We start from the raw sequence: 24323 nt of genomic DNA on the forward strand, positions 1-24323 counted from the left end.
AACATCTTCCCTTTGTGAACAGAAATAATTAGGCGTACACTGGAATTCAGAAGAAATTACATACAGCACTACTTTTTGGTGGTAATTCTACCTTGCTTCTTTATTCTGCAGTCATCTGCTATTGTCTTCAGCTCACATTTCTCAGAAATATATCTCTGCTCCTCAATCCTGCTGCATCATCAAGTGGAAATACAGAAGAAAAATACTGCTATCCAAATTTAGGCAGATGAACAGGTAGCATTATCTAATGGCTCTAGTTTACTGCAACCTCAGGAACCCTAATTCCACTGGGAGATGGAGATGTTGGATATTATAGTGATTTCTTCAATGTCAGAATGCTGACTGTAAAGAAATGCTCCCTTTTGGATAATGATATATTATCACAATGCAAAAGTGGATTGATTTTTACTCTTGAGATTAATTATTATAAGAACTAGGCCTTGATGTAGTTTCCACTGAAATGATGATTGAATTCTCATTGACTTCAGAACAAAAATAGTTGGACCAGACATGCTTAATTTTACTGTTTTGGAGATACGTTTCTTACTCGAAAGTATTACCTTTTGTTAATAGTATTTATGGAGACAAAGGAACTGGGAGAGTAGCTAATAACTGGCTAAAGGTGATATTTTTCATAATGAAGATTCTTATATTTAATGAGTGGAAAAAAGAATGGCCAAAGGATTAGAGAAATACAGTCCAGATAAACAGCTCTGGTCATTGAGTGGGCGTGTATCAAAACTACTGAGTTATTTCCATTATCTGTGAGTCTGGCCCATAAAATCTAAAAGCATCCAGCACCATATCTGCTCACCTTTTGAGTTCCTGTGACTAAGCTGTAAAAGCGAAGAATTGCGGCAGCCTATAAAAGGAACATCAGTATATGTGCAAAGAAGAAAGCAGTAATACTTGTGGAAATTACAGATAAATAAAATCCAATCTCCATTCACATCTGAGAGCTTCTCTATAAACCAGTATATATTGCTTGTAAAAGAGTGGTGACAGAGGAAAGCTAATATTTCCTATGAGCCTAATTCAATGTACTCCACTGATGAGCTCCTAGAGCTAATTTGTTGAGAGGGCTTTTCCAAGTGGGGATGTATTTCCCAAACCAATTTTTATGGATGGAAGTCAGTAATAATATTTAAAGCAAATAGACTATATCATTATTCAATGCTCGTGTGGAATCTTCACAGTAGACTTAGATGGCTCATGACTTTGGAAATCAAGTTACCTCCAGGGTAATGGGAAATTTACTAGAAAAAATTCCAGCATGCCATAAGCTTGGTGGGAGAGTGGAAGAGAAACCTCCTCTGTAAAGTCTCTTGCTGCCTGGCTTTTCATGTTATTGTTGGCACTACAGTAGCGCTATGTTACAAGGTGGAACACAGGCATCTATATCCCATCATAGCATATTCTCTCTCAGGCATAGGGTAGGTACCTGTGTTGCACACAGCAGTTTTGAGAGTGTGGTACTGATTTACTCTAGCTGAGAATCTGGCATCCAATGCATTTGGGAAAGAAAATATATAATGATATTACAAACCACCAGATTTATTCTTTACTATATCAGCTTGGTGCTTAATGCCACTCCAGTGGACTAGGAAAGGACAGTTCCATTTTAACACTTTAAGCTTCTTCAAAGGAAAAAAAAAACAGCTCAGAAAATAAGCAGCCAAAACCCAAACAAAGCAGATGAATTACAGAGTTTAATCTCTTTTAGTGATGCATTTTTTAAAAACATTTTTTTTTTACTGGTCATGGAAAGTGAATCATATGTTTGATTGTTTGTATTCTGCTATTGTTGTCTCCTCTTCATTTTTTGGCTTTATATTATTTAATTTCTGTTAGGTATTATTTATAAAGAGAATAGAATGAACTGAGGGCCTCACATCTACATATCCAGGCCTTTTAGCAATATTTTTTAATGACTAGTATTTTGCTACAAGCCTTTTAAATTTACCTGCTAAACTATTGTCAGTTCCCTCTGCAGTCCTGGATGGATGTACATATACAAATACATGTGTGTGTGTATACATATAAATGTATATATGTATGAGAAATTCTTTGGCAGTGGTTAAGGATGAGACCAGTAGGGTTGTTTACAGAAGGTATTCTAACCCTTTATGTGCTTTAACGGAATGTTTTCATTTGTGGAAGATGGAAGTGATGGAAAGTTGTGTTTTCTTTAAACATCTAGAATTTAGTAGAACTCCAGTTCTCTCTAGTAGCTTCCATAGAGTCATCAAAACCCTAGAATATTTTATTCTCTTAAGGCCAGCCACATGGATTTTTTGTGGGAGATGAGCATGATCACCTGATGATTTGCTCGGCAGCTCTCAAGGTGGGATATGACTAGAAAAGCCCTTTGGATTTCCAGAAGCCCATACAGGTGGAATTGCTCATCTGACTTCTCTTCTGCCCTAGATTTCAGATAATCCAGGCAACTATCATGATTTTCTGGTATTAACAGAATATTCTTACTAACAGAAGGCTAGTTAGGTCTTTTTCTAATCATTTATTCACTCTTGTCATACTGAGTGGTTTACCAACTTTGGAGCAGTCGAATGAATTAGGAAAATGTCATTATGTTCTACTTTGTAAATGAGGAACCAAGGTAGTGAGAAGTAGAAAGCTTAAAAAAACTTCATCAAGATCTACAGGATGTTGAGACAATTTTGAATGCAGGACATTGAGATAGACTTCCCTGACTTCTAACTGCAGTTGAGTAGCAAAGGCATATAATAAAATGTTTTCCATATATCATGAAAATACTAAACTCTATGTCAGTGGATCACTGACTGAAATAGAAAAGTCCCAGACATGTGTGCAACTGTTTTCCAATGCCTTGTGATTGGCTTTGTTGTGAAGACAAAATTCTGCATGTGACAGTCTAATGCTCGACTTTATCACATGTTAGGCAGATGGAACAGGATGTTATTTTAGCTGTCTTTTTTGTCAAAGCTAAGGTAATAACTTACCTGCAGTTGGGAGGAGGAAGGGACACATGGAGAACATGCTCTTGTACTCATGGTTTCCTCTCTTTTCTTTTTCAGTGAGTATGTTTTTGAACACATTAACCCCCAAGTTCTATGTTGCCCTGACAGGCACATCCTCATTAATCTCGGGACTTATTTTGGTAAGTACTACATCATTAATTATCTATATCTATATCTATATCTATATCTATATCTATATCTATATCTATATCTATATCTATATCTATATCTATATCTATATCTATATCTATATCTATATCTATATCTAATCTATATCTATATCTATATCTATATTAAATATCATTAATATATTAACTATTAGTATCACTTTAGAATTTGATTTTGATATCCAGAATTGTATTTTGGGCTTCATGCAGATTAATAGGTATCTTTTTTTCTTCTGTTAACTTACAATTCTGCAGCACATAAGATTTGTCTCTTTCTGTGGGAATGAAAGAGAAAGAAGTTTCAGTGCTTTTTATCTTTGAAGATAAAATTCTTGAAGAACAATATGACTCACTAACAGCCCTACAGTAATTCTTAACAAATGTTTGCACATTAAGTGCCTTCCTTGACAAGTACTACAGAAATTATAAAGGCCAATAAAAGGAAGAGGAGGAAAAGTACCAACTATCTCAGCCCTTTCAGAAACATACAGCAGGACTTACTAGACAAACACCAGTTTTGGTGCCAGGATTCCAAGGGATAATTATTTCAGATCTTCACTTCTAAAGTCTTTCCCAGTACATATCTGCCTTTTTGCTTACATGTCTGTACTTTTAAACCATTTAAAAAGCCCTCCTCCCATATGTAATTCTTGAGGGCTTCTTTATGTAAATGGATGCAGTGGAGTGAATCACAATACTATCACAATGCAGGAGTCCAAAGCAGAGCATTTGCTTTGAATTTTATTAAATATCTTCTTAGAAACAAATGGAGATTAAAAATATAAGAACTAACAGGGTGTGCATGTATATTATTGTATGTGGCCTGTTCTTGTTTCCTCACTGCTGAGAGTTGGCTTACTGCTTACACAAATTAATAGTATAGCATAACACAGAATATAACAGAGTGGTCATCAGCAGGCCAGCTGCCTGACAACTTCAGGGCTGACCAAAAGTTAAAACATGTTTTTGAGGGCATTCTGCAAACACCTCTTAAGCACTGACAGGCTTGGGGTATCCTCCAGCTCTCAAGGAATCCTGTTCTAGTGTTTCATCACTTTCTCAGTAAGATATTCTTCCTGATGTCCAGTCTGATCCTCCCCTGTCACAGCTTTGAACTATTCCCATGAGACCTGTCTCTAGATAGCCGGAAGAAGAGATCACCCCCTCCCTCTCCACTTCCCCTCCTCAGGGAATCATTGCCTTTGTCTTAGTCTTGTTCTTCAAGTTGTACGCTTTTAAAATCTGTTGTACACAAGCTATAGACCCTCCTTCACCACACCAAACTAGGCATGTAACTGGGGCACCAGTGAGACCATGTGGAAGCTACTGCAGTGATAAGTGGAAAGAGGAGAGAGAGAGAGAAACATGGCTGGAGGCTGGTTCACATCAGATCTACTAATCTCAGAGAAAACTGAAAGCAACTAGGATCCTGAACACTGTCAGTTTGGTTATGGAAATCCACACCTCTCACTTCCACATCGCTTCTAGCTGATGTAGATAAACAAATGGCATCCTTGACTACTTAATGCCTGTGAGACTCTCATCACTTAGATGATTTCAGGTATAAAGCAGCAGGTGCACTGCTGCTGTGCTTGCTCTGAGTTTCCTCATAGCAGAAGGCAATTACCTAATGTCTGCACCTTGGGCATTCATCAGTCTTGTATAGATTGAGCCCCAAAGCACAGGACAGAGTTCCAGAGAAATCAACAGAACTTTCAGAATATGAGCAGGAGCCAGACCTGTAAGACTTGGATTCAGTTCAGCAGAACTCACTTAAATGTATAGGAGGAAAACAATGTTACATTCAGCACTGTCACTCAGAAAGAAGAAAATGCTGGGCCCCACCACCAAGATGAGAAGGATGGAGAGAAATACCTTGGTTTTCTCAGACACAGTTACGTGTTTGTTGCTAGAAGGCGAAGACAGCAGGAGGAGGTGGCAAGACAAAGACAGTTTACTTTTTGCCCTATTGAATTACATTACAGAATCAAACAGGAATAAGAACTTTGAAGAGTGACTAATTTATGTGGAACTAAATTCATCATTGTGAATCTAGGTACATTTTATCCTGTAGTCATGAAGGCAATTTCTGAGGAATGAGCTCAGCAGGCAACTTGTGAGCAAGAAATTTCTAAGTGCTGTATTTTGATGGGAAGTACAAGAAGGAAGTGACAAGAAGTACTCAAGACTAAGATATGCAGAAGGGGCAAAAGGACACCAATCAAAACATTTCACAAAGAAATAAGATTGAGCCTTAACCAAAAGAAATCCCTTAGTATTGCACGAAGAAGTCTGTTATGAACAAATTGAAGAAACAGTGAGGTAATGGAGGTGTAGACACAGAAATCAGAAAACAGACTGAAAGCCTTTTTTTTTTTTTTTTTAATCTTCACTACTGCTATCAGTTGTTGTTTGCTGTTCACCTTCCTAAATGTGGAAAAGGTATATGTGTAACAGGCAGGTAACAGCCAGGAACCCCAGATTGTAGTGACCAGTGCTGAGAAGAACATGTTTTCTCTAAATTTGATAATGGAAAAAGAACTAAGCAGATGTGGTCATGGAAAGAAGAAACTGCAAGTTGAACAGATCACACAGCAGAAAAGACAGCTGATTAAGTTCTAGTGAGGTAGTGCTAGCCTCTCATTAGCCCAAATGTGCTTCAGCTTAATTATTTCTTAATCTTGCTGTTTACTAGTGGCCCAGTTTTACATGCTGTTTACCATCACTAGGAACATGATGAAGTGCCTGCCTTACATCAGACTACACAGCACCATCAGTTCTAAAGGATTCTTAGTCCTGTTAATGGTATAAAGTGAAGTTCCTTTATAAAATAAACATTCCCTTGTCAAATCTACATCACTGGGGTACTTTTTAGACTAGATGTACTATTACTGCTTGGAATTTTCCACCATATGGGCTGGCAGATTTCTTTCCATTATCAGTTGGCTGCAGTTCCTAATCAGAAGGAGAAATCACAGCACCACAGGTTATGAAAGAATGGAAAATTCCATCATTTCATAAGTGTGGTAACTGATGGGAAAGTGATTTCTTTTCCTAACTCATGCTACTAACTCATGAAACAATGACTGCAAAGTTTTGGCAATTAAATACTACATTACTCCTTCGCAAAACACTACACTCCTGTCTTATTTTGTCTCTTACTTCGTTTTAATTCTTTAGGTAAAATTGTATCCTTGCTGTAGGCAACGTGACTTAACTAAAGCAAGGATTTCAGACCTTTTTTCTTATAGATCAGAACTGTACAGAAAATACTTTTCTATAGCATGCATTTTCCTTAACCATTACTTGACTACAGAACATAGTTGAAAGCTGAAAAGTTGAAATATTCACTTCATCCATGCACTGTTGTAGGCATCAAAAATAAGAACAAGATTTAATCCACAGTTGCATTAGAAATACTGTGTTGGACACTTGGTTCCACCACAGTTACTTTTAATCAAGTAAAATACAATGTGCTGTCTCACAGAATACAATGAGCTGCACTGTATTCGATGTCTGGGAGGCTGAGGTTTTCCACAGGTAGGGTAATAAAATGGTCACGAAACACACCTGACTTCCAATAAATGCTGTGAACTAGAACTGTGTAAATGCCACTGAGATTTCTAAATAAAGCCACATATTTAATGTGCAGTTATCGCCAAAGTTGCTCAGCAAGCATGTGAGGCACTTGCACTGCAAACTTATGGAGTCTCAGTTCTAACAAAGCACAGGTAGAAGTGAACCTCAGACTTAAATCTCCACCAAGAATTCCTCGTTATTCTACTTCTGAGCTTGGGACAGTAGTAAGTGTCCTCTTCTATACAATGAAAAACATTCTGCAATGAACAAATACCAGCCCTTTCAGATGCAAGAATTAGAAAGCCAGCCTACAGAGGCAGAGCATGAGTCTACACCCTTCCTAGCACTGAGCAGCTAGGCTGTTTGCTACTACCCAAGTACATAGCATACTGTCAGAGTCACAGCCTGTTGTAGCCAATGGTACCAGTATAGGACCTGAGTAACACAGAAGGGCTTGTCTTATTTCCTGTAGATAGTAACTGGTCTTCTGCTTGTTTCACTACCTTTGTGTAGTCTGCTGCAGAGGGGCAGAAGGGTGGCTTGAGTTCTGGGTGCTGCCACAGACTCTGTGAAAGTCTGACAGTTGTGCAGGGACAGTCTTTGTGGGCAGAAAAGCAATACATGGTAACCATTCAAAGTTTCTGCTCTGCTTAGAGAAGGCTCACATATCATGTAGAGAGTTCCTAAGAAATTGAAAACCCTTGCCAAGGAGCAGATGAGAGAGGAAGGATCTATTGGAAAGTAGGCTGTAACCCAGACCACAAACAAGAAAATGGTATTATAACTAGGTGGGGTCTACACAGTGTGGAGAGAAGTAATACACTTAATGCAGGCAATAAATTATTTTCTTTTGCGTTTCTGTATTTCCAGAGGTGGATGAAGTAAATAGCTATTTATTTTGAATATGATGCCCACTAGCACTGCATGTATGTTCTCCTGCTGACTCTTTGAGATAAGACAAATGGGGGTTCAGTAACCAGGAGCAGAGTCTAAGACGATGCTGAGTGGGTGTATTTAATCCAGAAGGAATGGGGGTGCTTATCCTTCAAGGCTGTCATTAAGGACAGTCAGCATGGTCAGAGGCATGCTGTTTCCTAAATCCAAGATGGGCAGGACTGGAGGATCTCCTGGAGTCACTGGCTACTTCAAACAGCTAAATAAAACAGACCAGCATCTTGCTTTGTTGAAAGGCAAGTAGCATTGTATAGTCGCACTCATATGAATAAACATTCTTGCCTCCCAAAACATGGATGACCTTTTCCATACTGTCTACTGGAAATAGCCCCTGGGCTGTAATACACCTAGAACATTTGCAGTCATTGCCTGGGAGAGTTGACACAGGTGCTAGCAAACCAACAGCATGGATTACTTGAGCTAAACCTGTGCTGTGGTCCCTTTTATTTATAAAATAGGCTTAACCATAGAATCAAGTCTTACTATCACTATGCTGTTCCTCCAGAGAGTAAGTTTCCTTTAAACCCATTAGATTGGTTGAAGAGTACTCCAGATTTACCCCTCTGAGACCTGAAAGTCTCATTACAAGGCTGAAAGAGAAATCTGACCTGTGGAAGTTGCTGGCAAATGAAATCCCTCACTGCTTCTGTTGAAGACTCCATACACAAACACTAGGAGGGAATGACAGAGTGTTTGCTCTAAGAGAGGATGGCGTCTCAGATATGAGAAACAGGAAAGCACAATTCAAATCATTGATAGCCATTGCACCAAAACCATCCCTTGTGAATTAATGCATATATAATGGAATATCTGTTCTGAAAAACTGTGAAGGAAGATCAGATCTGTTAGACAAGTGATGCAGAATATATTCATTACTACAGAGATAATACTGTAAAATTATCTGGGATTGTTTGTATGTGAGAGCAGAGATAAGAGATGGCTATAACATTTTCATTGCACAGGGGAAGAGAAGTGCATTAAGAAGAAAACATGTCCAAAATCAAATACTCCTATATTAAGCAATACCTATACCAGATTAAAAAATAAAAATTCTAATTTGCATTTCTTAACATGCGACACTGGACATGTTCAGAACAGGGTTTTAACTTGTTAATACTATGGTCCCAAAAATCCCTTGAGGGTTTGGAGATGTTTTCATCTGATTCAGTTTGAAAGCACAGGAAACAACTAGAAAGACCCCCAAGAAGTTTGCCACTGCTGTGAAGGGGAGATCACTAGGGGAGCTCCCCTCTCACTGTATGTATATGACAGAAATGAGGTGGCTTTTTCTTTCAGAAGTGGTGCAGAAATTACCTTTCTGATTAATTTCCTGTCTACTTCAGATCTCTGCCAATGGGTAATTAATCCTAAGAGTAATTTATTCTATCAGATGATCTCTCATCTGCTGAACTGTCAAAAGATTGTTTACTTTGCATGGCTTTCAAATGGATGATGCAGTTAGAAGTGAAATTAGATTTATAGAAATCAGGTTTCAAACCAGATGATGCTGTCTGAGAAAGATGCAAAAATTCTCTAAAGAGAATTTATTGTTTTGACTTAAGTACCAAATTACAGATTACTTCCTCATACATGCTGAACAAATCACTCCAAGCAAAGGCTGATGATGATCATGATGATTTATGGCTTTAATTTCTAAGAGACTATATGGATTGAAACCTGGCTGATGTTTCTTGGCATTGGATTCATTCAACATAGCAAATATTTTTTAAAGCTGCTTTAAACAATTTAAGAGCTTTAATGGCATTTTTAAAAATAAATAATGTATTTGTAAGTCTAAGGAGGCAGACTTAGAGCTGTGTCACATGTGTGTTTCTGTCACTCAGCTGAACTGCAGCAAAGACTACATTTATATATATGTACATTCTTTGTGATTGTCCCCTCAGTTTCATTGATATTCAGTGTGACAGCTTTCCAGCTGGTATATATTTGTGCAGGACAAGTGGGCTCAAGTGTGCTTTTGTGCTGTGCACTCCCTCTCTGGGTTTTACTGACCTCATCTAAAAGCTGATCATGGTTGAAATAATGAGCAGGAATTTGTTAGCACATTTTGCAAAGCCTTTTTTTTCCCCTCTCTTAGAGAAAGTATGAAGCTTGTTAGATGTGGTCTGAGTTTTGCATGGCCAGACTGGCAGCTGTGCTTGAGTCCCTGACTTAGGCTGTAGTGAAATTCTGAGTGTCCCTTGCCTCAGTGCAATATCATAATCTTTCATTCCTACTTCTTACACCATTTCATTCCTACCATTTACACCCTCTACCTCTGAGACTTTGGACAGGTAGAACTGTGGCTTTTCTACCTTGATTTGTTCCAGGGTTTTGAAAGATAGAACAGCAGATCTATGACGGTATTTTATGGCCTTTCTCTTATGGTCAGGCACATGCTTATGATGCTCTCTTAAATCATAAGATATAAACTTTAACCCCTTTAAAAAGTGTGGTGTGCCTAAGAGCTTGAGAACAGCTAAAACCTGTGCCAGCTCCCTATCCACCATCTCCAGCATTCAGAGGCAGTGGTGCATGCCAGGTGAAGCCTATCAGCAGTGTGGAACAAGTGTTCAGTGACACTGCAGCAGCATTCTGTCCTTGGCACTTGCCATTCGCACCTGGGTGCTGCTGCAGGCACATGCCGGTGGAACCAGAACAGTGACAAATGCACTTCAGAATCTGCGTAAGGAGGAACTGTCCAGGTTGTGTGGGTTTTTGATGACTTGAGTAGGAAAGAGCTCACAAAGATAGGAATATGTTGATGCTCTGGTTTCTCTGTGACCATCTGTTTATCTTCCCAAATGCTATTTGTTCACATAGTCCTTCTATCTTCTCCCCATCAAACTGCTCCATTCATTCTTGTTGATGTCTCCCAGAAACTGCATTAGATTGTTTTGGGGAATGACCTCCAGAGCTGCCATGAAATCTTGTGTCAACTCATCTCAAATAGATGCCAGCTTAATTCCCTTTCACTCCTGTGCAGATAGAGTCCTTCGATGTGAATCCTCTAGATGCTTTAACAACACATTGGAATTTAGGGGAAGTCCCAGTGCAGAATGCATTGGGAGCATTTTTTGGAGAGAAACATTTTCCTTCTATGTCAGAAAATTTATTTCCCCCCCACTTTAAAGGGGGTGCAGTAAAAAGTATGTCTTGTCTACAGACAATCCAATCTCATGGAGACAGAAGTAATTTCAACTATATAAAGAAGTCAAGAGAACTTAAAAGTAAAAAAAAATATTGAAGGAGGAAGTGTGTGAAGCCTGGCCTGAGCTTTCCTGGAGCAGGTAGACCCTGAAGAGGCCTTCCAGAGCTTGCTGTCTATAGTCTGACCCACCAAAACCTGCCCAACAGCACACTGATGGTGGCAAAGATGTGACCACAATCCTTCCCCTTACTGTTGATTGTGCCTAGTAGGAAGAGATTTTATCAAAGCTTTCAGTACTGGTGTAACACATGGAGATACCGAGGAAAATGGAAACGGGGGAGATTGTTCGTTCCCAATTATTAGTGCAATCAGTATTACAAAGTCCTGCCAAATTTCTCTAACTCCTTAGATTTGCTTTTGTTTCCCATGATATGTAGATGTTTGGGTGATGATTCAAGTGCAACTTAAGTTATTATTCATTATAAGCATGTGTTTTTTTACAATTTTTACAGTCTAAACCTTTTCCATATTTATATGAAATAGTCTTCATTTCCAGGTTTATGTGGTTTCCTGAAATATGAAATATCCTGAATTACTCTTACTGAGTAATATATTTTGTGGTGAAAATACCACAGATATATGTTTATAACTTCAATTACAAGGTGTTCTCTTAGGCTGTGAAATAATTTTCCAAGTAGAGCTCTGTAAATAATAGGGGTTTTTTTATTATTTGCTAGCTCAAACAAATGCCTGAAAATAAAATTAATTTGGAGTCAGTCAAAAAAAATAAAACATAGTTCAGCTAGGGGGAAAAAATTGCTAAAAGGAACAGGATTCAACTTCCTGGAGTCTGTTTGGAATTTTTAACTTTTTTTTTTTTTTTTTTTTTTAATTAACCTTGGTGAATGTCTTTGGAAGCATTTAATGGGGAAACAAGCAGATCTGCTTTTCCTCACATTCCCTGTAGAGGGAGCTGAGGCAAGGCGAGGCGGATTCATCCGTGACTGCAGCATCCTATCGGCGTGGCTGATAGCGGGCCGAGTGAGGGGCTGTGGGGGGAAGGTGGGGGCTGTTCTCGAAGGCAATTTAAAGAAAGAGGCCTAACAGCTGAAATAATTTGAGGTTTTTTTTTTTTAAAAAAACAAATTGAAAATAATTGCGTTGACAAGAAGATTTGAGATTCTCCACCTAAAGTCGGGTCACATTTAACTTCCCCCGTGTTAACTCCGGGCGGGGAGCCGGGGTGCGCGGGGAGGAGGCCGCGGGCCCGCCGGAGCTGCCCCCTCGCTTGCCGGGCTGAGGCGGGAGCGGGCTGGGGTCGGGGCTGGGAGCGGGCAGCGGGCTGGAGTCGGGGGCTGGAGTCGGGAGGGAGTCGGGGCGGAGGCCGGCAGCCCTGACGGCGTGTGTGCTTTGCAGATCTTCGAGTGGTGGTACTTCCGCAAGTACGGCACCTCCTTCATCGAGCAGGTCTCGGTGAGCCACCTGCGCCCCCTGCTGGGCGGGGTGGACAACAGCGCGCCCAGCGCCGCCAGCGCCGCCGGCGGGGACGCGGACTCGAACCGCCAGAGCGTCTCAGGTGAGCGGCGCCGCGCTGCCTTCGGGCTCCTGCTCCGGCCCACCAAAAGGCTGAGCTGCCTCATTCATCGCGAACTGCGCCCTTCCGAGTTCACGCACTGTGTCTTGCTCGGGCTGCGCGGTTCATGCATTTGTTTTCTCCTTGTTCTGAAAGCCCCGCGAAATTTGACGTGGCCTTTCTGCAGTGTCCTTTGTCCAGCGGAGGGGCCGCAAAGAGATTAAAGGGCTGGAGCATCTCTTACGAGGAAAGGCTGAGGGAGCTGAGCCTGTTCAGCCTGGAGAAAAGACAGATGAGAGGGGACTTCATCGGTATCTATGTGAAGAGAGGGTGTCAAAGGGATGGAGCTCAGTGATGCCGAGCAATAGGACAAAAGGCAGTGGGCAAAACCTGATGCACAGGAGCTTTCACCTGAATATGAGGAAGAACTTCTTTACTGTGCAGATGAACTTGCACTGGAGCAGGTTGCCCAGAGAAGCTGTGGAGTCTCCCTCCCTGGAGATATTCCAGCACTGTCTGGATGCAATTCTGTGCCATGTGCTCTGGGGTTGACCCTGTTTGAGCAGGGAGGCTGGATAAGGTGAGCCACTGTGGTCCCTTCCAGCTCAACCAATTTTCTGATTCTGTCATTCAAAAGGCAGGTAGTATTTTTGCTGAAATAATAAGTAATAACAAAGTTATTAAAAAAAAAAAACAAAAATCAGACAAAGAAGTCAGAAATGTTCATCTGGTTTTGCATCACTTTTTTTTTTTTTTTTTTTTTTAGATACTGTAAGTAGTATGTAAACAACACTGGGATTCCACCTTAGTAAGTGGAAGCATGGTGACTTTTAACAGCTTAAAGGCTTGTTATGTTCCTGACTCTGCTATGGATTTGATCTGTGACTTTGGGCAAGTCCTAACATAGTCAAGCGTTTTTAAAAGGCCTCCAGTTTAGGAGGCATGATTTCAGGCATTTGTGGCCTGATTTTTACAAGCTTCCAGGCACTCACAGCTCCTACAAGTTTCAGTGCAAGGAGTGAAGGTGTCTGACCCGAAGTCATTCAAGCCTGAGGCACTAGTCAGGTGCCTGGTTGCCTGGGCGATGTTTCCTCTGAGAGACAGACCAGCCTGCCTAAAATGAATCAGCCCCCCCAAGCACTGAAATCTGTGGACTGAAGGAGCCACAGGGGAACTTGTGTCCCTAGTTGGGTGTCTTAGCTGCCTGGGGAGAATGAATTGAAAAATTAGCCCATAAGTGATGAAAATGCTGTTACGCTATTGCTTCTGGCTTGAGTGGGAGATACTCCCTGTAAAAGTCAGGGCAGGAACATCTGGGTTTGCATTCCTCATCTGTAAAACGAAGGTTATCTGTCAATGCCCTACATTGGCTTACAGGCCATAATCTTAATATTGGAAATCAATTAGGGATGTGCCCCTAGAATCAACTACAATTGTATTAAATTTATTTCATCACCAGGCCTTCAGAATATATCAGAATTTACAAGTGAAGAAAAGTGAATGAAAGGAAAAAAATTCATTTATGGAGAATACGTTGTTCTACAACAGAGCTGCCTTTGTCTGTGCCTGAGAAATTTTTCTCTCTGCTCCTCAGTGTGCATGACAACAGACAAACAAAAGTTAGCTCTGAACTTACATGTTAAATAATGTAGGTGGCCTCACAAAACCTGTTATTTACTGACTAAGTCTAGTCAAGGAAGCCTCCATATAGCACAGCAAATTCAGCTGTTGTCACTCTCATCTGAAGGGAGGCTGTGAATAGCAGCACTGCATGGCCAGGGATATCAGATTTGGGTGAACTGGCAGAAAGCATGGGATGGCTTAGGAACACCTGTGTGCACTCATCAGTGTGCTCAGTCACTTCAGTAGCTCTGAAATAACTCCTGTCATTTTAAAGCTGAAGGCACAATATTTTGACTAATGAGGTTCACACAAGCATCTTGACAATTTTGATACAAAGAAATAATCAAGGATTGTGTTTGCTTTCAGTGCATTGACACTGAGCTGGGACTCGATGTCTCTGGACAGTGTGTCTTAATGGATAGCCTGTTATTTGTGCCTTCAGAAAAGTATCAGTGCTCAAAAAGTGATCATGGAAAAAGCCTCTGAAAGGTTAAAATAAGAACATAGTGATGTTATTAGTTTGTAATGTAGCAGAAAAGGCAACCTTTTTGGTTTTCCATGCATTAACACTGGGATAGTTCTTTTGCTATTCAACAAGATGGAGATGGCTTTTTCTCTTGGCTCACCACGTGTTCCTATGTAGATGTTTGACTATGGTAGAATGTTGCAGTAGATACCTTTGTCTTTAGAAAGGTAAGAAAAATGATGTTGTACTGAGACCATGGTGTTTGCAGATACCAAGACAAAAGGAACTACAGAATACCATATTTAATTAGCCACACAGCCAAAACATCACATGAAGGTGGTAATGAAAGGCCCTCTTTACCTCTCCTTTTTGTTCTCCAGTTCAACCTTTCCCAGCTACAGTGCCAAAATATTTCATAATAAATAATAAAGCATAACCACTTGAGTTCAAATAAGAACAAAAAGTGTCACTGCAATCACATAGTTGTTACCAATCTCATTGGTTGCAAACAGAGTAAGTCAGCACATTGAATTATACCTTTGGAACTGAAGAGTCTGATGTTGATTTAATATTTACAATGGTTTGAAAGTCATATTATGTAAAAGCTGTCAGATTAAAGCTTGTCAAACAGCCATACCTTCTGGCTGCACAACAGAGCAGCTGAACGTCAGTCAAGCACTTCTGCTGAGTAAACCAGTGGAACTTTCTAATATTAGCTGCCTGCTGAAATGGGTACTTGAAAGATACACTCTTCCCTAAAGCGCGCCTGTTCCTGTGTCTGTTCCGTGCACTTGCTGGGTAGGCAGCAAACTGAGGGCCCACCTTCTATTCCCCTTCACTAGTTTCTGTGTTGCTGAGGGTGTCCTTCTGTTACTGGGAATAATTTATGTCAAATGTTTTCTGTCCATGCCACTGTAGCCCCATACTCAGATGTGGGAGCTATGTCCATGAGAAAAGAGGAGGCTTTGACTTGCTGTTCAGTACTTCTTTTTGTAACAGAACAGGCATAAAGGAAACAGGCATATTGTTGCCATAAGGACACCCTTCAGACTCAATCTTCTGCCAGAAAACTGTTGGTTTGATCTCTTTAGAAATGATGTAACAAAAATTTCTAGGGAGAAATGTGCTGGTTAACATTTTTAGTGGAAAGCACCCAGTGAAATGCTGGAGGGCCAGTGCTGCTGATGAGTTTCTGCAGAGCACCATGTGAGTGGTCATCCAGTTGCAGATCTGAGATGGAGTGACATGCTGCCTCTCAGTGAGTCTTTGTGCAAATAGTGGGGTTTATTCTGGTCTCACCTTCACTGGAGTGAATTGTCTTTGTTAAAATTAAGAGAATAAATCTGGTGTTAAATTAAAGGAAAGTCCAGAATCAAGACCTCACTGTTTCAAAGGCTGTACAATTTGACTATATTTTTAAAATTTTTGCTTTAAATTACACTGTTGATTTCCATATCTCTTACTTCTTGTAGTGTGAAAAATTCACAGTTTTTCCCCCAAGGAAAATTTGTAAAATGTTTTTAATATTCTGAAACCTTTGCAATGCAATCAACTGTCCTCTGCCGATCAATTTCAGCATCTGCTTCTATCTTAAGTAAGATCAGCAGATATTTCCATGGATTTTATTTCACAAACTAAAGAGGAATTAAATTTGGCAACTGTAGCTGAGATTCATGGTGATTTACAGCATTAACTGGACAGTGATGTTTTTCTGGAGAAATAACAAGTCCATAGGGACTGAGTTAATTGCTATTTTTCAGTGCAATAACCCAGTGGGATCCCTCTTCAATTCTGCATTATGGTAAATGTGAGTCCTGGAACTAATCAGTATTATCTTTTCATGTGGCATTTGGGGCTTTGTTAGTGGTTATTTGTCTGGAATGATTGCATTTGTTGACACTAATTTATAATTAAATTATTATTTAAGAAAGAAGGAACAGTCTGATTACTTCCATCTCAGTGCTCTTGATGGTTTTTTCATTTGCACCTATAAAAAATAAGCCATTCAATAAGGCTCATCGTATGGTAACTGATGTTTTTTATAAACCTCAAGTACCATTGTAATTTGGGAGAGATTCATTATGTGTATGTCTGCTTCTTCCAGAATGCAAAGTCTGGCGAAATCCTTTAAATCTGTTCAGAGGAGCTGAATATAATCGGTAGGTGCTGCAAAATTACATTTTTCAGGCATAGTACTGGCTTAAGGAGCTTAACTGCTTTTCCTTTAATCTAACTTAAGAGATGAAAAAACAAAATCAACTGTGGATACATGCACTCATGTCAGGTTTTTCTGTAATTCATAAAATGTTTCTGAATTAAAAAGGAATTTAAATTCATGCTGATGCATTTTCTTATTTGTCTAATATTTGTTATTTCTCCAATTTTTGGCAACCTTATTAAAAAAAGATGGAGTAACCTAAGTGTGTTGTACCTGGTGTTAATGCAGCAATTCTGTTCAAATCCATTATAGCAAAAAAACCTAATGAATTCCATATAGGTTTCATGGAGTCCTAATATTTGAATATATGTGTTACCACGTTCCTTTGTGTACTTTCCCACATCCTTACTTCCTTAGGCTCAGCTACTGTTGCTCCATCACAGTACTGTGAAATGCAGTGTATATGGGGTGGAAGGTTGGCCAGGTGTACTTACTTGGCTATGCCCATCTCAAAGGTCTAGAATTATTTTCTGGATTTGTTTTGCCAAGTGTTACCTCATTAACCAAAATGTCTCCTTGTTGGCACGTTTGCAGGTATACATGGGTGACAGGAAGGGAGCCTTTGACTTACTACGATATGAATCTTTCGGCACAGGACCATCAGACATTCTTTACGTGTGACACAGATCATTTACGGCCTGCAGATGCTAGTAAGAGACCTTGTGAACAAATGCTTTTGCTAATAGATTAACAACTGATTTAATCTGATGCAAGGAAAATGCAGTGAGACATCAGTTCTTTTGCGTAGATAAGAAAAGACAAAAGTTTGATCATGCTGGGGAACCACTGTTGTTGAATTTATAGAATTCTAGGTCTGAACAAGTGTCTATATATGTAAACAATCTAATTTATGTTGCTGTGTTGTTTTGCTGTGCTGCTGGAGTCATTCAAAATACCATTTAAAAGTGCAAAGGCTTGTTCCTTTTCTCCTCTATCTTGCAGTGGCTTCAGACATGTATACCTTAATTTGCCTCCAGTTGCAGTGTAGTAGGTTGAGTTACATTATTCAGGTTCCATTTAGCTTACACTGACAGAAGAGAGAGAGCTGATACAAAGTTTGAGACCTGTGTTTCATTCCCTGATGTAGTTAGGTCTGTAAAAAATGGGAACAGCACATTTACAACTGAATTTGTATAAGCAGCTTTAGTTGTGTTGAGCCTGTACTGGGAAGTCCACACACAGACTTTGATTCTACTAAAAATGTGCAACAATTATTTCAGTCGTTAGAATTTGCCTCTGAAGAGATAAATCTTTGTCTCTTAGGAAGGGAGAGATAGTAATAGTTGGGTGCTCCATTCTGAAGGCATAGTAAGGTAGGAGAGCATATTGTGGTTTTTTGACGCTTGATAAACATTAATCCTATTTTCTGAATGCAGTGGTGTAATTATGAGGTGGTAATATTAGCCTGGAAGTTCTTTCCATTTAGCATTCACATAAAGCAGTAGCACAATAAGGAGCTAGAATAAGAATCCCAACTATCCCTTTATTGTTTTGTTCCCTGTGGAATCTACTACACCAAGACGAAGTAGCTGCTTGTCACCTCTATACTTGTCAGTGCAGACAGCCTGATCTCTCAGCCAGACTTTCTCTGGAAAGAAGTTTAATTAAATGGAAGAATAAGAAACACTGAGTGTTTGGGACAAAAGCTCCTGTTTGTTATGTGTCTTTTTGAATGATCACTGAGCTGTATGAAATACTCTATAGTGAGTTAGGCTGAGATCAATAAATTCTGTTATTACAGTGCAGTAGATTCTCCTTGTTAATCCTGTAATAACTCATATTATTCTCTTCTCCTTTGTTTATTGAATAGTAATGCAAAAAGCCTGGAGAGAGAGAAACCCTCAAGCCCGAATTTCTGCAGCACATGAAGCTTTGGAATTAAATGAGTGAGTGACAATAACATTAACATTTATTTCCTGTCTTTTAAAAATCCATTTGATGATATTTTAAGGCCAGGGGTTTACTATAGTAATTTTTAGCCACAATTACAGGCCTATAAAAGGAAAACCTACAACAGAAAGAAAACAGCACGGCTGCATGTTGTGCTAGCTATCCAGAAGATCCTTACAGTAGTGATGACAATGGGAGTCTTCCCATTGATGTCAGCAAGCTTTGGAACAGCATAGAAAAATGGTACTTAAGTTACCTCCTGATGAACATATGAAATATGCATTTACAAGATGGAGAGTTCCCTTTTGGATTTCTCAGTTGTCAAGAACAGAAGCAGGAAAGAAGAGACTCATAAACACATTCTGAAATACTTATTTCATAGTATGAGAGAATATGATGTAATTTGCTGTGACTTTTGGTTCTTGAGTCTGTTATTTTTTCAATGAGAAGTGTATTTTGAGATCCCACAATAAACTCAGTGCTGTGATGATTTACTGGTATGGCAAACTGTATAAATGTTGCTAACATGCATAAAGGGAATCCCTTAGGTTGCTGAACTGAGATTTCTACCTTCTAAAATTCCATAAACTGGTGCTTTACAGATTGTCCTTCATGTGTTTCATCAGAAGAAGAAAAAGAATTGTTTTTTCTTGTTAATGATTTAACATGCAGCATGAAAGGGGAAAGTGAGCTATAAGTCTGTCCTTCTCACATTTCACAGAATTACAGAATGGTTGAGATTAGCAGGGATCTCTGGAGGTCAGTATCTAACCCCACCCTTCAAACAGGGCCACCTACAGTGCATTGCAAAGGACCATGTCCAGCAGGCTTGACAACTTCCTTGTACCAGTGCTCAGTCACCTTTACAATAAAAAAAGTTGTTTCTGATGTTCAGGGGAAACCTCCTGTGTCTCATTTTGTGCCCATTGCCTCTGGTCCTGTCACTGGAAGCCACTAAAAAGAGCCTGTCACTTTCCTCTTTTCCCCCTCACTGCAGGTATTTGCAAACTTTGACAAATTCCCCCCCAGGCCTTTTCTTCTCCAGACTGAAAAGTCCCAGCTCTCTGAGCCTTTTCTCATATGTGAGATGCCACTAATCATCTTCGTGGCCCTTCATTGAACTCTCTGCAGTACATCCATGTCCCCCTTGTACTGGGGAGCCCAGAAGTGGACATAGCACACCCACATGTGGCGTCATCATGGCTGACTAGAGAGATGATCCTTCCTCTCTAGAGAAAGGATCAACTCCCCCAACTGGAGTGGAAACACTCTAGTACAGCTCTGCTGCAAGAGCACATTGCTGTTTTGGTTTTTGCTTGGTCTGGGGTGGGTTTTCTTTGCTATTATTATTGTTGTTTTATTTTTACAACTAAATTTATAATCCATTATATTTATATAGCAGGTGATACAGTTCTATTGATTCTTTCTATATCATTACACTAAGGGATATGGTTTATATTAAAACACTAGTGCATAAAACTAGTCTTGATTTCCAGAAGGAGTTTTAGAGATACAGGCTCAGTGAGACAGTGCTTTCCTTTCTGGGACAGTTGTAGATGTACAGTGTACTCAAGGGCTGAGTGAGACAATATCTAAAAATGAGTTATGGTGTTGTTGACAGAATATTTATTCATCAGAATAGTTCATCAGAAAGGTACATGGACAAAATTTCCTTACTTCTGTATTTAGAACATCCTTGCCAGTCTGCAAGTCTTCATATAGTTTTTACTCATGTACCTTTCTCATGGTATTTCCTCTGATATATTTACAGGTGTGCTACTGCTTATATTCTCTTAGCTGAAGAGGAAGCAACAACAATTGTAGAGGCAGAGAAACTGTTCAAGCAGGCTCTGAAAGCTGGAGAGGGCTGTTACAGGCGCAGTCAGCAGCTACAGCACCATGGTGCCCAATATGAAGCCCAACACAGTAAGTTTTACAGGAGGGAGAGATCTTCCAAAGAGTTCTTTGGATTTGGGATTTTGGGATTTTTTTTTTGTTTTCCCCCTAAGAACTATACACTCAGTGTTTGACATTGGCTGGAATGTGGCCCTTGAGCCAGACTATTCTGTTTTAGTCTTTTTGCTTGATTCTGTTGCTGAGCTGTCAATTTTCAGATTACGGATGTGCCTTTATTTTGTTATGGCAGAAGATAATTCAGCTTGTACTTAAAAGAAAAGAAAAGGTGTCAGAGCCAAAGAAATATGACATTCAGAAAAAGCTGAGCACCCTTTAAAGAAATTGCCTTTAGCCATTTTGCAAACCTGGGCTCATATTGTGAAAAGGCAGTATAGAATGGTGAAAACAGGGGTGAAGTGATGCTTTGCCAGAGCTTTTTTCCATCAGCTCTGGGGGTAAATGCTTACACTGTGTTGTTCTGTGTAAAAGTTAATGAGACCCATTAGCCAGTGGGACATTTGAAGTTAGTTGCATTTATTAAGAAAGGTCACAGAAACATTAAATTTAATAACTGGAATAATAATGTGTTTTAATTGAAAGTCTAGATTTTTGTTACTTTCTTAAAAGTCTTGAATAAGCAGATTTAGCTGCTGTGCTATTTATTAGATACTTCTTAAATCTAAGAAAATACATTCACTGACAGTAAACGACCAAAAGATAATAAAGCAAACAGTCAAGGTTATTTCTAGACTACAATGGATACCTTAGGCAAAAATAACTCAAATTAATTACATAAATACAAGCACTAGGATACTTTTGGGCATCTTCAGGTTTCTGAGGACCTGATTTCACAGGCTCTGGCTATCTTACATAATTTGAAGATTACTGATAAAAACTGTACATAGTAAAATTGTCTGGTTTTAAAAGTGTATGTAAGTCTATACCTGAAAACCCAAGGTTTCCTAAAGCTTGGGGGGGGTAGTATTTTAAACATTTGTTGGTTGTGAAATCACATTTAGGCTGATTTGTTCATTTTTGGTGAAAGTAAAAATATAGGGCAGCTGAGCCCTTGAAGCAATTTTTGGGCTCTATAAGCTGAGCAGGTTTATGGTTCCATGTGAAACCTTAATTTGTGCACTCAATCCATCCTGAGTGCAGCAATTCTATGAAAAGTACACAATAAGTAGTTATTGAGCAATGTCACAGTGTTTTTGTCCAAGGTAACCTGGGAAAGTTTGTGCAGGCAGACACAAGTATGGTATTTCTGTAACCCATGTGTACTAGGTGGCTGCTGTCATCATCAGATTCGACACCCTGAACCTTCAGTACTGCAGCAGAGGAAGTAACCCATTGAATCACAAAACTAAGTGCATTGTCACAGAGCAGGGAGGCTGAAAAGTGACTGCCAGCTCTGACTGTGTCTTCAGGAGGGGCTAGGTCATCCCACTGTTCTGTACCAATTGGTCTGCCCTTGAAAATGTCAGTGTGCACCCCCAGAAATTAGAGAATCTCCAGCATCAGATGTTGCCTTGGACACAGGGGCTTCTTGTAGAATATTTACAATTGTATGCTGGATTTCGGCATGGTTTATGAAGGTGGAGAGGAGGGACTGTGGAGGAGAGACATGTGCTGCAGTTCCATGGTTCTGAGAAGTCTTGCATTCCATTTCTGGTCTTCAGAGTTAATTCTGGGATGAAAAGTGGGCATTTCATCTTTTAAAGGTGAAATACACTGTAATGTCTTGAACAACAACATATTGTTCTATGTTTCTGTTTATTCATATATTTCACCTCCTTCATAAAATATTTTGTTAGACCATAAACAGTAAATAATGACTTTTAAGAATAAATAATGACTTTGAGTACCCAACTTGCCATCTTTCAAATGGTGATAGATCATAGGAAGCAAGGGCAATTTTATTTTTAAGGTTGCTCATGTTAGGCATCCCACATCATTAGCAACCTCAGAGAATTTTGGCCCAAAAAATTATCTTGATATCATAGTAAATAGATGCCTTTTGACCATTCCTGTTTAAAATCCTGAAAAGAAGCTTAAACTGAAATGTATACCTCATAGCACACTACATAAACATGTCAAAACAGATGTAACTAATAAAATTGTGTATTGAATATATAAGAATCAATAAAGAGATAAGGAATTAGGTAATATAGAATACAGCTAAAGAAATTCTTCTCTCCTTATTTATTTTTTCCTCTAAATTAAGTCCTTTCGAGCTGCTGCTTAATCTATTTAAAAATTTTAATCACAGCTTAAAAACGATTTGTAGGTATTTGGAATGTTTTCAGCACACATGTTGTTCTTATTATGAAAGGCTTGAAAATACTAGGAATAGGCTAAAATCGTTACAAACCACATGCTATATACACAGAGATAATTTGTAGCAGGTGTCTTACATTTTCATGATTCAGTAATTTTATAGATGATTATCTGTCTATTCATTTCCTGTTGGTCAAGAAGTATTTTAAGAGCTCGCATTCGAAGCAAATGAAAGAGAAGTGAAAGGAATAGGAATTCTCCAAGAGAATAATTATAACTGTTGTTTAGTTTCTGTCATCTTTGCTGTTGAGGAATCTTCTGGCACACAGGACTATCATATCTGAAATATGTTAATTTGCCATCTGTAATTAGTGGTGTGAGGAATTTGAAGATGATAATTGGGTAATGGGTAAAGGCTGTAAACAAAAAGTTCAGAGTATACTTTTCTTCTAATCATTAAGAAGAAGATTGTTAGGAGGATGAAGATTTGCTTTAATACTTCTTGTTAATAAACATGTACATAACTGTACCTTCAGATCTGCTTATATTTCACTAGTGCAAGGTCAACCTAAGAGTACCTATTTATACCACTGTATATCTGAATTATTTCCACTGATTTTAGTGCTATTATGGTACATCTACATCTTCAGAATTTGGTAATGTTTTATTAAAATTCTTGTGAAGGCATTGATGGTAGTAAGAAAAAGATTGAAAGTAAACTGTGTTTCCTTCTGTGTTGGAATACTAAATGAACCTTTGTTTTATCTTTTTTGTCTTAATGCTGTTTCTTTTTCCTCTTGCACAGGAAGGGACACCAATGTGTTAGTATATATTAAAAGAAGGCTGGCAATGTGTGCAAGGAAGCTGGGAAGGACCAGGGAAGCAGTGAAAATGATGAGAGATGTGAGTTTGGATTTCTTTTGCACATGTGATTTACATAATAGTAGTATAGAAATGATACATTTTATATTAGTTAGCAAGAATTAACAAGCAAGCATTCCTGCTTCATTTAGCACTGCTGATAGTTCTTTTGTATGTGTAATGTTCATAAACACTAACTTAAGTGATCATTTAATTATAAGGTTATGAAAGCAACATCAGATACCAGATGGATGGTTACCCATGCAGACTGAATTTCCCATCCTGGTACATGTGCAATGAAGTGCGGTCTTTAATTGTTTGATCACTAAGTTAGTAATATTTTTTTTTCTGGGCCATGTGGTGAATGCTGCTGACTTCATAAGCGGGTCTTAAGTATTCTGTTTTCTCCTTCAAAGCTGCAGTTTGGCTCTGTTTGTGTCACACTATTCAGCTCTGAGGACAGTGTTATTTATTAATGCAAAACCTATCACTGAAAAGTCAAGCCCCAAGTAATGAATCTGTAATTAGCTGAACCCCCTCTGAGATGGGGGCTGACTATTCTGTCTCTGTAGGCAGGGGAGCTACCAATTTCCAGTCAGAAAGCTGCAACACTACAGACTTGAAACACTGAACAGGAGCTATTTTGGAGATGGCAGAAGGGGCAGCAGT

The 24323-nt window shown here is 39.2% G+C and overlaps 1 protein-coding gene across 2 annotated transcripts in view; it reads left to right on the forward strand.

Moving 5' to 3' along the window:
• Positions 1-24323, forward strand: part of LOC131573411 (suppressor of tumorigenicity 7 protein homolog) — a 135611-nt gene that overhangs the window by 67711 nt on the left and 43577 nt on the right. For both annotated transcript variants that reach the window (XM_058827353.1, XM_058827354.1), the window contains exons 2-8: positions 3057-3139; positions 12267-12426; positions 16617-16671; positions 17265-17380; positions 18541-18616; positions 20392-20546; positions 23599-23696. In XM_058827353.1, coding sequence (XP_058683336.1) covers positions 3057-3139; positions 12267-12426; positions 16617-16671; positions 17265-17380; positions 18541-18616; positions 20392-20546; positions 23599-23696 — 743 coding nt within the window. The remainder of the gene's footprint in view (positions 1-3056; positions 3140-12266; positions 12427-16616; positions 16672-17264; positions 17381-18540; positions 18617-20391; positions 20547-23598; positions 23697-24323) is intronic.

Source organism: Poecile atricapillus, chromosome Z (genome assembly GCF_030490865.1).
Source record: "Poecile atricapillus isolate bPoeAtr1 chromosome Z, bPoeAtr1.hap1, whole genome shotgun sequence".
NCBI lineage: Eukaryota > Metazoa > Chordata > Aves > Passeriformes > Paridae > Poecile > Poecile atricapillus.